The sequence below is a fragment of the Melospiza melodia genome, chromosome 4 (assembly GCF_035770615.1).
Source record: "Melospiza melodia melodia isolate bMelMel2 chromosome 4, bMelMel2.pri, whole genome shotgun sequence".
NCBI lineage: Eukaryota > Metazoa > Chordata > Aves > Passeriformes > Passerellidae > Melospiza > Melospiza melodia.
This window is the reverse complement of record NC_086197.1, coordinates 3995985-4011582: the sequence shown is the minus strand read 5'-3', so window position 1 is coordinate 4011582 and position 15598 is coordinate 3995985. Positions and strand designations below refer to the sequence as shown.

General features: G+C 49.1%; 1 protein-coding gene across 8 annotated transcripts in view; it reads right to left on the bottom strand.

Moving 5' to 3' along the window:
* The window catches only part of PFKFB3 (6-phosphofructo-2-kinase/fructose-2,6-biphosphatase 3), a 48222-nt gene that overhangs the window by 16326 nt on the left and 16298 nt on the right, over positions 1 to 15598 (bottom strand). Inside the window, exons 2-6 of one of the 8 annotated variants that reach the window (XM_063153685.1) lie at positions 5611 to 5725; positions 1217 to 1342; positions 826 to 922; positions 510 to 576; positions 302 to 376 (exon numbers count right to left, since the gene is read on the bottom strand). In XM_063153685.1, the coding sequence (XP_063009755.1) occupies positions 302 to 376; positions 510 to 576; positions 826 to 922; positions 1217 to 1342; positions 5611 to 5689 (444 nt within the window). In that variant the 5' untranslated portion in view covers positions 5690 to 5725. Of the gene's footprint in view, positions 1 to 301; positions 377 to 509; positions 577 to 825; positions 923 to 1216; positions 1343 to 5610; positions 6167 to 15598 lie in introns of those variants that run through there. The other 7 variants (XM_063153681.1, XM_063153677.1, XM_063153684.1 and 4 more) reach the window with 7 other exon arrangements.

Here is a 15598-nt window from a genome sequence, read left to right as displayed (position 1 = left end):
CAAAGCAGAGCTCAGCTGAAAGCCACCAAAATAAGGTTTATAACATTCAACCAGCTCTTTGCTCAACCCAGCCTCCTCCCTGCTGGGCCAGAGAGCTCCTCCTCTGCCCCACTGCCATCCTTTCCCTCCCCACGGCTCAGTACAGGGAATGAAGGAAGATTTTCATGTTTTTAATCAAACCCAGCAGTGAAATCTCCCTCAGACAGGAGCAGCATGAGGATAACACATGAGTTAGACAAGATACACCAACTCTACACCACAGTGGGCCTCACAATGCAGGCACCAGACCCATGGCACCAACCTTGAACCCGTTCTCTTTGGCGAAGTTCAGGATCATCCCTCTCCTCTCCCTCGTGGTATTGGTGGCATCAAAAACCTTTAAAAGCAAAATATCTCAATTAGCACCACAAGGGCCTGGTTTCCCAGAGAGCCCCTCCTCAGAGGAGGGACTGCAGAGGATGTTTGGGGTCAGCACAGCTGCCAAACCCCAGAGCACATCTGGAGCTCACCGCAATCTGCCCGGCCTCCTCCGTCAGGTACAGCTTCACATCCCTCAGGGCAGCCATGGCACATTGCCTGCAAAACAGGGACAGACTTGTGGCCCTGGGGTCCTCAGGGTGTGGAGGACACCCTGAAGTCACCAATCCCACACGGATTCAGTTTTGAGCCCTCAGAATCCTTGGGAGAAAATCAGAGCCCAACTCTGAATTTCAAGTCCAGGGGAAATTCAGAGCCCAGCTTCTCTGTCCATCAGCCCCAAACTGGGTAACTCTGCTCCCAGCCATGGGCCTCAGCACCATGTGGGGTCAGGGAGCCCACCCTCACCTCCTGACTTTCATGGCCTCCTCGTTGTCAGGACGGAAGAAGTCATAGGAGCTGTAATGCTTCACGGCCTCCCGGCGGTACTCCCCAACGTTGAAAACTGGGTGGGAAAAGGAAAAAAAACAAAAAAACAAACCATAAAAATGAGGGACATGACTCAGTTGTGTACCTTCTGCAGTTAAAGCAAGCTGGGGGCACAAAATTACATCCTAAGGGCATCCCTTGGTCTTCAAGGTGAAGGAGAGCCCAGGATACGAAAACACAGATATTTCTATTTGGCCTGTGGGATCTTGGAAATGTCTCCCACTATCTTTCATCTCCCAAAGCAGTGATCTAGAGGAACTCCTGAGGACCAGACCTCCTGCTTTCCCCTGGCAGCCAGTGCAGGCCTCACCTTTTGTGGGGACACCGATCCAGTTGAGGTAGCGCGTCAGCTTCTTGGAGATGTAGGTCTTGCCACGGGCTGGGAGGCCAACCATGACTATCACAGTGGGGGAGTTGGCAAGCTGAGGCCCACAGGCTGCAAGGAAAAAGAACAGGAGCTGTTAATTCCCTGCATTGACCCAACAAGGCACTTGTTTTCATCTGGACTCCTTCCAAGTGCTTCAGCAGCTGGAGGAAACATGAAAGCCACATCCTGATGGGTGCAAAGTGGGCAAGGAGCCAGCAGCTGGCCCAGGCTCTCTGGAGAGCCTCTGTGCCTCAATTTCCACATTTGCAACCAAAATAAATAAATAATTTAAAGAATAAAATTCAAAATCAAGGCAAGCACAACTTCCCATTCCAATGGCTTGGCAATTCCATGAAAAGCTCAATGACAGCCAAGGATTTTGGACCTGTCCCTGCAGCAGTGTCAGTGCTGAAATACCAGATCTGGTCCAGATCTTCACCCACAGAAAGCATCTCCTAAAATGTTTGACTAAATTTCCAGCTGACACACAACCAGCTAACTGGACTTTCTGAAGACAGACAAGGCAAGAGAACCACAGAACTAGCAGCATTTAAAAGCAGATATCCAAGTACATTTATCCCTTTTTTCCTTGCAAACCTAAGCTCGGTTGTTGGGATTTTTTTGTGGGTTTTTTTTTTTTGGTTGGTTGTTTTTTGGGGTTTTTTTGTTTGCGTTTTTGGGGTTTTTGTTGTTGTGGTGAAGAGGGTCCATGTCAAACAGCTGGAAAGAAAACCCATTGGCAGCATTTGCAGGACAGGTGGGACCCTGCAGGGGATTTCTCACCCACCCTTCCCTCCATGCACCCGGTGAGCACAGAGAGCTCATAGGAAAGGAATGCAGGCAGTGAGTGGCTGGTGGCAGAGCCATAAAACCCCATTAATTACGGCCGGGGTGGAGAGCTCTGCCTGCCTAACACAGCTGCCTGAGGTGGGACAGGGGATGCCAGGGGCACCCGGGGATGGACACGGGGGCTGGGGGAGGTTTTTGTCAGGAAAAGGGCAAAAAAACCTGAGAGGTACCCATAGAACATGCAAAGTACATCCCCTTTGAAGAAAATAAATAAATCCAGCAGCTGGAGAAACCAAAATTAAGGCCACAAGGAAGATTTATGGCACTGGTACCCACATGGAAGAGCCACCCATCATCTTCCCAAGTTTCTCACCAAAGCAAATCAGCAGGCAAGACATTAAAAATCACCTAAAATATGGTTTATTTTTTTGTTTCATTCCCCAGGCTGGAGCTGCCCTCACTCCTTCCCTTTGTGCAACCTGCCCCGTGCCCAGGGCTGCATTTCAAAACCCCAGGGCAGCTCCCAAAGGTTTTGGCAGCAAGTGCCAATTTTCTGTGCTGGGGCACAAGGGAGCTGTGCAACACACCCAGAAAAACACTTTCCCTGCTCCCACAATCTCACATCCTCATCCCAGCTATGGGTGCAGGTCTGCTTTGCATAAACCCCACACAATTATTAGATAAAGGGAGGAGGAAGGGATAACACCTGAATAAGGAAACTCTTCCTTTCCCTACCTGCCTGAGGACAAAGGGTCTCAAAGAGCAGAGCTAAGAGGATTTAGGGCCATTAAATAGCACTGCAAGAGTAAAGGGACAATGCTGGGCACTGTTCATGTCCCTGTGGCTCCAGGCAGCTGTGACAGCCCCAGGGCTGGCACTGCGTGGGCACACACGTGTCACCTCCAAACACCCAAAATTCAGAATTTTTTTCTGCCCTCGCACCATGGAACAGCACCTCCCCAAAACACCACAGCATCAGCGAGCAACTTTTCATCAGCAATCCGAGCCCAAAGCAAAAGTCTCCGGGAAACTTTGCATCAGGGATGAAACAGAACCCAGTGTTTTGCTCCCGGTGCTTCACAAAGGCCTCATTCATCATTTCTTTTCACCACTGCTGGGAAGCTATCAGGGATTTCAATGCATATTCATTGCTCCTTATCAACATCTCCAGCCAGGTAAGTCAAGGGCAGGGATGACTTTCAGGCTCAGTCGGGAGGGTATTTAACAGGAGCTTATCACTTTTGCTGTTCGCCAGAAAGTCAGTGGGTAGAAGAGAAAGAGGAAAAACAAAATATAAAGAACACCTAGCCCAAAAGGGAAGGAAATTTGCTTCTATAAAAAGCCGGATAGAACAGCCGCCTCCCCACTTGAGGCATTTTCACTGTCTCCTCCTAAGTATTCCCCAAACCTCCCCCAAGCCCGGACTGCCCGTTCTGTCGGTGCTATTTCATTTTCCCAGCTGCAATCCCAACACCTTCCCCGACCCTGCCCACCGCTGTCACCGCCACCGAACGGGACCGTCCCCGCCGCGTGTCCCCCGCCCGCCGAGCCCCAGGGACGGGGGAAAGCGGCCACAAGGACGGCGAGAGGCAGCGCAGCCCCTTCCCCGCCCGAGCATCCCCCTCCCCTCGCCGCCTCTGCCCAGCCAGCGCCTTCGAGGGCTCCCCTTTCCCAGCCCCTACGTGAGAGACGTGCGGCGTGACAGCAATTTAATGGACCGCCGTCGAAAGGGCAGCTGGAGGAAGCCCCGCGGCCTGCCCCGGACCAGCCAGCACACCGTCGGAGTGGTTCTTTCACACCCGGGATGCGCCATTCCCAGAGGATGCTCACACCCGGGATGCGGCCGCTCCCTCCAGGCGTCACGCTGGAAGTGGTCCCCGTTATCCCGCCCTTCCCTCCCACCCTCGCTCTTTGTTGCTGCTGAGGAATTAATAGCAGGTTTAAAATACCTCGAGTTAAAAAAAGAGCTAGCTAAAAAAAAGCCTAAAAACCCTCTTCTCACATTGCACAGCGTGGCTCGCTCCCACCCCGAGAAAATCTAATTACAAGCCACATTGTGTTATTAATAATCCCCTCGGAGCCTTAATATATCAAATACGTTAGTTTTTTTCCGCTACCAAAAGAGAGCTCTCGCTGAGAAACCCGGCGAACGAAGTGGCAAAAAACCATTGCGTGCACAAGGGATTTCTCTCAGAGGTGCCAGTCCTGGAGAGAAACCCAGCCACAGAGACACACGTGCAAAGCATTAAGCCGGGAGACGCTTTACCCCACTCTAAGCACAGCCCCCGGGCTGCCCAGATGTGCAGCCTGTTGCTGCAATCCCATTTCCTCGGCAGCTCCCGCATCCCAACATCTGCTCCAGGGCGCCTGACCCACAGCCACGGGCAGCACCAGCTGGCAAGTTCACTCCATGTCTATTTTTAAAAAAAAAATTATTATTTAGAAGGGGAAACTTTCCAGCCAAGGTAAATAAACATCGGAAGAGACTTTAAACGCCCGATGAAGGCAAGCAGCGGAAAGACTGATTCACGCAAAGCCACTTCCATCCCTCCTCGCCAGGCTGCGAGTGCCGCCCCGACCATCCCGGCTCCGCGCATTCCTGCCAGGCTCCTTTAGAGCTGGGAGTCGCACAACCGGCAGCTTGTCAGTGTGGCTGCTAAAGAGCTGCTTCCTGAGCTTTCGGACTGGATCACGATTCAAGATTTGCTTTATAGTAACACCGGGGTGACCCAAACATTTGTATATTGCGAGCTTCAGAGACAAGGGGACAGCAATGCAGGAGGTTCAGCGCTAATTTGTGCATTCCCCTCCACCTGCCTCCCCATCCCCTCGGGGTTAAACAGCAAACTGCACACGGCTGTGTCTGCTTGGAGTTTTAAATACATTGCCCTAATCCTCCCTGCATCTCCCCCCCAAAAAATTTTAACACGCTAATTGGACAGGATTTGGAGCAACCCGGTCTAGTGGAAGGTGTCCTGTCACATGGCAGGAGGGTTGTGGAACGAGATTATCATTACGGTCCCTTCCAGCCCACACCATTCATGCTTCCACCATTAACAAATCCCCGGGCGAGCCGCTCGACACGGCGCAAATCCCGGCTGCGAGGTGAACAACCGAGGTGAACAACCTCCTCCCTTCCCTTTTAATCCCAGCGCTGGCAGCGCAGAGTGGAAATGGGGCCACGCGAGTGGCGGCGGCACCTCCCCGCATCCTGCGGGGCCATGTGACAGCGGAATGCACCTTCCTGCCCTGCCTGAGTCACGGGATGGCAGCGCCGGGATGCTGGGGATGGGGCTGGGATGCCGGGGATGGGGGGATGCGGGCACCGCCGGGATGCTGAGGCTGGGATGCTGGGGATGGGATGCCGCGGATGGGGGGATGCGGGCACCGCCGGGATGCTGAGGCTGGGATGCGGGCACACCGAGGAGAAAGGATGCTGCAAAGAGCCCCGCCACGATGCGCGGAGAAAGGGGAAGAGTTCCCCTCCCCATCCATCCATCCCATCCCTCCATGCCATCCCACCGGGATGCTGCCGTGCCCGTACTCACAGCGGCGGGGCAGCGCCGGCCGGTTGTCATTGGGAAGCCAAATCTTCTGGATGCGGCTTTGCGTCAGCTCCATGGGCATTTTTAAAACAAAGGTCTTTTTGCGCTCCGCGTCCACCTTGATGCGTTTGAGGGAGGGAGGAGGAGAAATAAAAAAAGGGAGGGGGGAGGAGGTGGGGGAAAAATATGATAAAAAATAGAATAAAAAGGGGGTTTTGTTGCAGTCGGTGGTTTGGGCGAGCGGCTGCGGCGCTTTCGGATGCTGCTGCGAGCCTCGTGAAGGTTTTACGGCAGGAGGGGGAGGAGGAGGAGGAAGAGGAGGGCCGGGTCTGCAGGGCACAAAGCCGGGCAGGAATGGCCCCAGCGCAGCCGCTGCGCGCTGAGAGAGAGCGAGGGCGAGCCCCGATGGAAAGCGGGGTAGAAAAAAATATAGATATTAAAACAAAAACACAGGAAAAAAATAAAATATCTTTCCTTTTAAATCGGAAAAAAAAAAAAAACCAGCAAGAGAAGAAAGGCAGCAGAATCTCCACGCGAGGCAGGCGGGGAAGGAGCGGTGCGACAATCGCGGCTGCTGCTCGGGCCGGCTCCGCTCACGATGTGCCGGCAGCCGCCGCGCCGCCTCTTTCTATCCCGACAGGCCGGGACCGCCTCCGGGGCGGGGCGGGACGGGCCGGGCCGGGCCGGGCGGGCGCTGCGGCGCCGCCGGGGAGGAGGAGGAGGAGGAGGAGGAGAGGGAGGAGGATGGGAAGGAGAGGGAGGAGGAGGATGGGGAGGAGGATGAAGGCGCGGATGCCGGCGCGGCCCCTGGCGCCCCCTGGCGGCCGCGGCCCGCGCTGCAGCGCGGACAAAGGACGCGCTTTGTTCCGCGGGGGGAGCGCGACACCCACCCCGCCCCCACCGCGGGGATCCGGGGCGCGCAGGGGACCCCCAGAGCAAAATATTCACGGTCAAATAAATGCCCTATTTCATTTCTCGCGTCTTTTCAACCAACGAGGGGATGCTGTGTAAAATGATGCAAAATGATGTAAAATTATGGAAATTGAATTTAAGTTTTTAATGGAAAATGGAAACTCGGCAATAAAAAACTTTTTAAAAAATGCTTTAAAAATACAAAAAAAGGAGTAAAAGATGTAAAGAGAAAAATATTAATTAAATATTAATTAGGAAAATAAAATAGGGAATAGAGGTGAAAATAAGAAGGGGGAAAGGAAATTTTAAAAAAATTGGGAATAAAGTTGAACAAAATAAAAAAAATAAAATTAAAAAAAATTAACTATAGGCAAATAAAATAAAAAACAAATTTTAAAAATAAAACAGAGGGAGGGGGAAAGATAAAGGAACCCTAAGTACAACAGCGGTGGGACGCGGGGGGGCTCCGCCGGCGCGCCCCTTGCGCCGCTCACTCCGCGGCCGGCGGGTTCGGGCCGGGGGTCCCGGGGGATGCCGGGGGTCCCGGGGGGTCCCGGGGGGCCGGGGGATGCCGGCCCTGCGCTCCTGCACGTCGCTCACGTCGCACATGCGGTGCCGCTTGCGCCGCCTCCCCCGGAGGGGATGCCCGGGATGCGGCGGCTCCGCCTCCGCCCGCGGCCACCGCGGCTGCTCCGCCCCGCTCCGCGCCCCTCCGCCGGCAGCCGCGCTGGGGATGCTCCGCGGGAGCCTCTGCTCGCAAACGGGCGCAAAACGCTAATTTTTATTCAATGTTTTACAAATTTATTATTATTTTAATTTAATAATCTCGTTTCATTATTTATTATTTAATGTTTTAATAAAATTATTTTATTATTTTTATAATCGTATCATTTCACTACTTTTTTCTTTATTTTTTCATTTTTTCATTTTATTTTTTCACTGTTATTTTTTCATTTTATTATTCTTTTTTTATTTAATGTTTTAATAAAAATATTTTATTATTTTTATAATGTTAGCATTTTACTATTTTTTCTTTTTTCATTATTTCATTATTTCATTTTATTTTTTCGTTATAATTTACTTTTTCCTTTCACTATCATTTATTATTTAACGTTTTCATAAAATTATGTTATTATTATTTTTTCATTTTGCTATTAATTTCATTGTTCTTCATTATGTCGTGTTAATATACAATAAATAATAATATAAATATAATATAAATGTTAATATAAATATAATAATAAAAAATAACAATAAAAATATAGTAGTAGTAGTAGTGATGATGATGATGATGATGATGATGATAATAATAATAATAATAATAATAATAATAATAATAATAATAATAATAATAATAATAATAATAATAATAATAATAATCTTTTATTGGTTTATTAAATGTCTTAATCCACTCGCCAGGTTCCTGCAAGTTATATTTCCACTCTAAATTAGGCTGCAAACTGCACCCCAGCAATGCTGACACCCCCACACAGGCTCTGTTTGCAGCACAGAGGGGTTGGGACCACCCTGAAAATTCCTGTGATGGTGCCCAAACCCCCTTGTCCCCCAGCACTGATGGGGATGGTCCCACCTGGCATGGAGGGGTTTCTTTGGGAGGATTTTGGGAATTTGCCACAGCAGGGAAATGTGGGATTGTGTCACGGGTGGGAAGAGCTCTAGAGGTGGGAGCATCTGCTTTGATGGTGTTGAATACAGCAAATTTTGCTTCAGAATTTAAAGCCTGCTAAGGAGCATCTCAGATACCTAAAATGTTCAATAATCTTTTTTTACTTAGGGCATCTTCCTTCTCTGGAAGCAAAGCCTTGTATTTTTATAACGCATTTAGAAGGAAGATATTTCTGGCTAATTCCTTACATGGAGCCAAGATGAAGTAAAAAGTGCACAATCTTTCCCTCTCCTACACAAAGGGGAAAAAATATTCACAGGCAAAAAAAAAAAAAAAATTAAAAAAAAAATTTAAAAAAAGCTACTATGAGGGAGCTGGAAAAGAACCAGAGATTTGGGGTGTGGGAAGGAAGATGGGAGAGAGCTGTGAGTGCTCCAGTTGGCAAGGATGGGATGGGAGTGAGGCACAACAGCCCTCCCTGCACCACTCCGCACAAAATCCCCAAATCCTTCTAACATGGAGGGCAGCAGAAAGCCTGTTCCCAGCTAGAGCATGAGTCAGAAGGAGGACAAAAATTCACATGATTTTACAGGACGAGGAATTCAGGCATCATCATCATCATCATCATCATCATCATCATCATCATCATCCCCCTTCCCCCAGCAGCTCTCTCCCCTCTCCACATCTCTTTCCCACCTCACAAATCACCACCCCCACGACATGAAAAGGAGCCCGAAAGCGAAACCCTGCCTGAATTAAAATCACAGTCGCTTCAAATTAGATCCACCTAGTGACTCTTGGCTTAGAAACTCCCAAATAACTGGAGCGGAAAGCTTCGACTCCTAAATAAGTGGCCTGGATTTCAAAGGCACCAGCGCCCAGCTGCTGCCAGGGAGGTCAGCTGCAAGAAGCATTTCTATTTTTAAGGCACTTGCACCCTGGGGAGAGGGCAGGGATGGCACTTAGGTGCACTCAGAGGATTATTTTTTTCCCCCCTCCCAAATCGTGCTATGCAAAATCCCAGCTTCCTAAAAATAGCACCTGGAGTGGTAAATAAAACGCTGCTGGCAGCTGCTGCGATAAGAAGCCCAAAGGGGTGCTTAGCTCAGCGATTTTTCAGGAAATCAAGTCACTGGTGCAGCCTGGATGCTGTCAGGGGGATGTGTCAGCTCCTGGAGAGCCACCACAGGCACAGGGTGACACGGGACAGACAGACAGACAGGGATGGTGTCCCACGCCAAGGGACACAGGGTGGAGCAAGGAACCAAGCAGCCAGCGTGTGTGCCACACATACCCCAGTCAGGAACTGGCAGATGTTTAAAAATTGAGAAGGGACAGGGGTATAAATGCAATGCCAGGGTTTGAAATGTGAAAATCACGGGGGTAAACGGGAAAGAAATTGACCTTAAGAGTCCAAGGGATTAATGCAGCAGGTCCAGAGAGGTGGGAGAGGGAGGTACAAAAAGGGAAAGTCTGGAAGAGAAAGGGAAAGAGAGAAAGAGAAACTCAATTTTTGTGAGAATAGAATACCCAGCTCTTATGGGGTTTACATTCTTCAAACTTCTCTGAAACACCAAAACTAAAACCTCTCAATTCCCTCTTTTGTTCCACGGCTGCTCCAACGTCAAACTCACCTAGCAACCCATCCTGACACAGTGGCTCTGGATGCATCCCAAAATAACAGCTCCAGACCTCATTCTCCATCCCCTTTGGAAGAACCCACTGGTCACCAGCCAGCCTTCCCTCCTGTCATCAGAATGCCAGCACCAACTCTGACTAAGCCGTGATTCACCCTCCTCTTCTCAAGTCTATTTTTTTTTTTTCCAATTTATTTATTTGATTCCCTCTAAAGGAAACTTGGAAGGGAAGGACCAGTCACGTTCCTGCCTACATTCAGGGCAGCACACATCCTCTCCTTTGGATGTGCCTTTGGGAGGAGATGCCTGGTGGCATCCCAGTCACACATCCAGGAATTCTTTGCATGGTTTGGGTGCCTGGGAGCTGTGTGTTCATCTCTGTGTAGGTGCAGCCACACACTGTGCTCCCTTCATGTCAGGGCAGCTTCATCTGCAGCGCTTTCCAGCGTGGCCTTGGTTTATCGGCCTGGAATGTGGGCACAGAGCTCAGAACCACAGCAGGGTTTGGGTTTAAAGGGATTTTCAGGATCATCCCATCCCACCCCCTGCTGTAAGAAACAACTTCCACTATCCCAGGCTGCTCCAAGCCCTGTCCAACCTGGCTTTGAACATTTCCAGGGATGAGGCAGCCACAGATTCTCTGGGCACCGTGTGCCAGGGCCTCACCACACCCACAGGAAGGAATTTCTCCCTAATATCCCATCTAAATCTACTCTCATCCAGTTTAAAGCTGGTCCAAAGCGCTCCCTACCCCGGGAGAGTGGTTGCAAAAGTCAGGCAGCAGCTGCCCAGACTCTTATTAGTGCGTTAATGACATTGTCTTGCAACTGAAAAAATTATTCCTCTGGGCTGACCAAGGGGAATTTATATGGTTTCCAGGAAAAAAAAAAAAAAAAAAAAAAAAAACACAAAAAACCAAAAACAAAACAACACCAAAAAAAACACAAAAAAAAAAAAAAAACCCAAAAAAAACCAAAACCCTCCCAAAAAAAAAACCAAAAAAAAAAAAAAAAAAAAAAACCAAAAACCAACCAACCAAAAAAAAACCCCAAAACCAAAAACAAACAAAAAAAAAACCCACCCAACAACAACAGCAAAAGCAACAGAGAAAAAAAAAAAAAAAAAAAAAAAGAAGTGCTAAAATCTTGCAGTCACAAAAAATAATTTTAAATAGTGGGATACTGAAAAAGCCAAGAAAATTGTCTGCAACATTTTTCGGGGAATTCGATGCTTTCAAAAAGGTCAGGAAGGAAATCAAGTGGTTGATGTACCCCTCCCCTTGCCAGCTGGATGCTGAGTAGTTTTCACTGCTGATGGCACTTTCTTTGGAAGGACTTGAGAAAAAGCTGCCGCGGGTCAGCCTGGTGGCGGGGAGGGTGCTAAAAGCCTGATTTTATCAGGCTGATAAAAATGTTTGGAGGGTGCTAAAAGTCTGATTTTATCAGGCTGATAAAAATGTTTGGATTTGGAGAGGCAGCTGGAGTTCGCGGTCCTTTGCGCCTGCAGTTTTCAATTGCCTCCCTGCCCCTCGCAGGTATTTCTGTTCCAGCAATAAATAAACAGGGAACGAAGTGTGAACTGTACCTGCATCACCACCCTCCCTCTGCCTCATCCCACCCAGCTCCTGATGCCCGGGAGGGAACACCAAGATCTCCTGCATCTGTCCCTGCAATGAATTGGGGTGAAATTGAACAAGTTGTGTTTTCTTCCTCATTTCTTGCCTGTCACCTTCCTGTTTTTGCAGTCTCACGCTGCTTTTCTTCCTCCTGCCGCAAAGGGGAACAGAAACCAAGCTAAAACATCTCCTCACGATATTATTTGCAGACAGCAGCATTAGGGAATCACAGAATGGTTTGGTTCCCATTAGGGAATCACAGAATGGTCTGGGTTGGAAGGGACATAAAAGATTACCCAGATCCAACCCCTTGCCATGGGCAGGGACAGTTTCCACTGTCCCAGGCTGCTCCAAGCCCTGTCCAACCTGGCCTTGGGCACTTCCAGGGACCCAGGGGCAGCCACAGCTTCTCTGGGCACCCTGTGCCAGCACAAACCCTGTGCCACAAATAGGACACCTCTCAAAACACACAGATCACTCCAGACAGGGTTTCCTGCAGGGATTAGGGGTTCCTCAGCAGGGATTGACCCTGAAATCAGGGGGGCTCCTGGTCCCTCTGCAGCAGGGAGGGCTGAGCCCTGCCCGGGGCGCAGGATGCAGGGCAGGAACATCGTGTGCCCCAGAGCTCTCCCTCCTCTCCCCCACCAGTGCAGACACGAGTGCTCCTTCCTGGCTGTGCACAAGCCGCGCTGTTTTCAGCCTGTTGCACCCTCTAATTGCACCTGGTGTGCTCATGAAACTCCTTCCTCGGCTGGTTTTGAGGAATTCCAGTCATTGCTGACAGCACTGGGCGCTGGGACACCACGGGGCTGCCACAGCCTGCCTGTGGCTGCAGCTCTGCCTAAAAATAACCACAAGCAGAGGAAGGGGGGAAATTCAGCTTGTGGCACTGGGAAAGCAGGGCTGAGCCCCGGAGAGGGAAATCCCCACCAGGGCACAGGGCATTGCTCAGCCCGCTATCAGCCCCTGTCAGACACTGCACCCAGGGCTGGCCTTGCTTTCCTGGCAGCCAAGGACAGGAAAAGCCAGGAAACGGGTGCAGAAATGCAGAATTCAGGCTCATTCAGATGATATAGCGGGTTGGGGACCTGCTGGTTTTGCTCAGCCCTCTGCTCTGAGCTCCCTGTGTGGTGGCACTGCCACACTCTGAACCACGCAGGAACTCCTTCAAGTAAACTCCTCCTTGAAGCCAACACTCTGCAAAGGTGTTTGTTTGTTTAATTTCTTTTAGTTTAAAACTCTTCAGGCAGGAGGACAAGGGTTCAAACCTTATTTTCTTTTCAGTGGTTGGATTTGTGCCCTAACTTGAAGGTGTTTGGTTATACCTGCGTGAGTTAAAGGGTAGCAGGAAGGGAAATGGGAGTTATAAATGCAATGCCTGGCTCTGATGAATATGGGGAAGAAGGAAGGAGGAGAGCCTGGATTCAATCTCAATTTATCAAATTTAAAGTAAAATCAATCAAGGTTTCCTCCACTGTCCTCAGAGAGGTGGAAATGCACATCCAAATGTGTGTTGGATGACCCAGTAAATCTTAAGACCAAAAATGGAGAGGTGTACAATGGGTGTCCATTAGCCAGGACTGATGACCCCAAAGGAGCCTCCCAGATGGAGGTTCATATTTAAGAAAGGAGCTTTATTTGTAATTTTAAAAAATTATTACATTCCGTAGTTCTCAAAAAATATAATTTGGAGATAACACTCCGAAGCTGCAAATATCCATTAAAGCAGAGACATTTCACAAAGCTGGCAGGTCTGCTCAGAAACTGGTCCAGGAGGATTGAGCAACGTCCTGTGAAAGTTCCTGACTGTACAAGACTAGTGCAAAACAAAACTCACCCCATAAATGGGCTAAACCATAAAGATAATTGACTCCATAGGTGGTAGAGAGGGTAGATTTAGGGTAGATATTATAAATAAATTATTTACTGTGAGGATGGTGAGGCCCTGGCACTCAGAAGTTGTGGCTGCCCCATCCCTGGAAGTGTCCAAGGTTGGACAGGGCTCAAAGCAATGTATTTTTGTGGAAGGTGTCCCTGCCATGGCAGGGGTTGGAGCTGGATGAGTTTAAAGGTCACTTCCATCCCAGGCCATTCTGTGATTCTACGAAACACGGGTTTCTAAAAGTAGTTATGGGGTAATTAAATGGCAAGAGGTTGGGATATTCCAGTCTCAGGAATTTAATACTGGTTCTTCTTGAAATGAAACCTGGATGCAGAAGTTCAGGCTCGGGTCTTAATAACAGGGGTTAAAGGGTGCAGATCAGTCAGAGAGCCACAATTCAGGTTTTGGCATTGTCAGAGCTTCTGAAAAGACAATATTCACATTATCTTGGCACTGGGTTGAGCCTTCTACTCCCAGGTACTTTTAGTTACATGAAAGGAACACTTCCCTGTTTGCACTGTTATTTTAAGGTGTGAAATTCCCCACTGAAAATCCTGGGATTGCTTTAGGGTGTAAATCCACGGGCTGTTGGACTTGACCGCAGGTTACCTCATCCCTAATCAAGAGGCCACAGCCACCTGCGACAAGGCACTGATCCAGCAGAAAAACCCTGCTGCTCTGAGAGAAAAGTGTGTTTACAGGGCTGCTCTGTCCCCGCCGCCAGATCAGATGTTCCCTGTGCTGCTGCTGCCAGCAGAACTTGGCATGTGCTACCACAGTGCCTTCTCCGGGAAAACCAGCAGAATTACAGCCACGTGCTCATGTCGCAGACAACTTTCATGAAAAATCCTTTCCTTAGGATTTTTTCCTCCTGAGAAGCTGCGAGGCCTCAGGAACAACATGTAAACAATGGTTATCTGCTGCTGTGGAATGCAACAGGTGCATCTGGGATTGGCCCATGTTGGTTGTTTCTAATTAATGGCCAATCACAGTCAGCTGGCTCAGACAGAGAATCTGAGCCACAAACCTTTGTTATCATTCCTTCTTATTCTATTCTTAGCTAGCCTTCTGATGAGAACCTTTTCTTCTATTTTTTTAGTATAGTTTTAATGTAATATATATAACAAAATAATAAATCAGCCTTGTGAAACATGGAGTCAGATCCTCGTCTCTTCCCTCAACATAAGATCTCTGTGAACACAGTCACATGCTCACACCTGAACCAGACCTAATTTAGGATTTTAATGGTTTAACCTCAGCTGGGAACTCAGCCCCACTCACTCTGTCCCCCCCAGTAGGATAGGGGAGAGAACTGGAAGGTAAAAGTGAGAAAACTCATGGGTTGAGGTACAAACAGTTCAATGGGTAAAGCAAAGGCCACGTGCACAAGCAAAGCAAAACAAGGAATTCACTCCCCACTTCCCACAGGTTTCCAGTGATCCCCAGGAAAGCAGAGTTCCATCACATGCAGTGGTGACTTGGGATGGCAAACACCATCACCCCTTTCCTAAACACGACAAAAATGTAATATTTTATGGAATATTTTTGGTCAGTTTGGGGTCAGCTGTCCTTGCTCTGTCCCCTCCCAACTCCTTGTGGCCCCCCAGCCTCCTTGCTGGTGGGGTGAGGAGCAGAAAAGCCTTGACTCTGTGTAAGCCCTGCTCAGCAAAAAACAAAAACATCTCTGTATTATCAACACTCTTTTGGCCACCAGTCAGAATCACAGAGCAGCTCCTCTGGAGAAAATCAACCTCTCCCAGCCCAAACCAGCACAGTGCGGCAAAGCAACACAGCATTTTGGAGCTCTGATGGGAAGAACTAAGAATTCCAGCCCTCCTGTATGAGTAGATTGTTAGAGGATTTATTTTCATGGAGGTGCCCAGTGGCTGAAGCCGATTGTGCTTATGAAAACTTAATTCCCAGGTGGGATGCAGCTCTCCAGGTCTGCTGCCTGCAGGGCTCGGTGCTGGATGTGAAACCCCCCATGGATGATGAATCTGTTCAGCCCGTGATCCCCCTCCGGAAATCTCAGCCTGTCATTATCCCCTGGACTTTGCTATTGAACTGTTTCCCAACTTCTCATTACCACCCACCTTTCATTAAGAGCCCGGATCGTTATCTCGTCATTGCAGGTTATTAAATCCAACAACAGCAAAGGCTGTGGCCTTTCTGCCGCTGACTCACCTCATTATGTAACAAGCCCGGGCCAGTGACAACCTCAGCATCGTCATGGTGACAGGGAAGCCTCTAAAATACTTGTAGGCAATGATGTGGTGAAGTCAGATACACCAGAGATGCTGGGGAATCTCTTCAAAGTA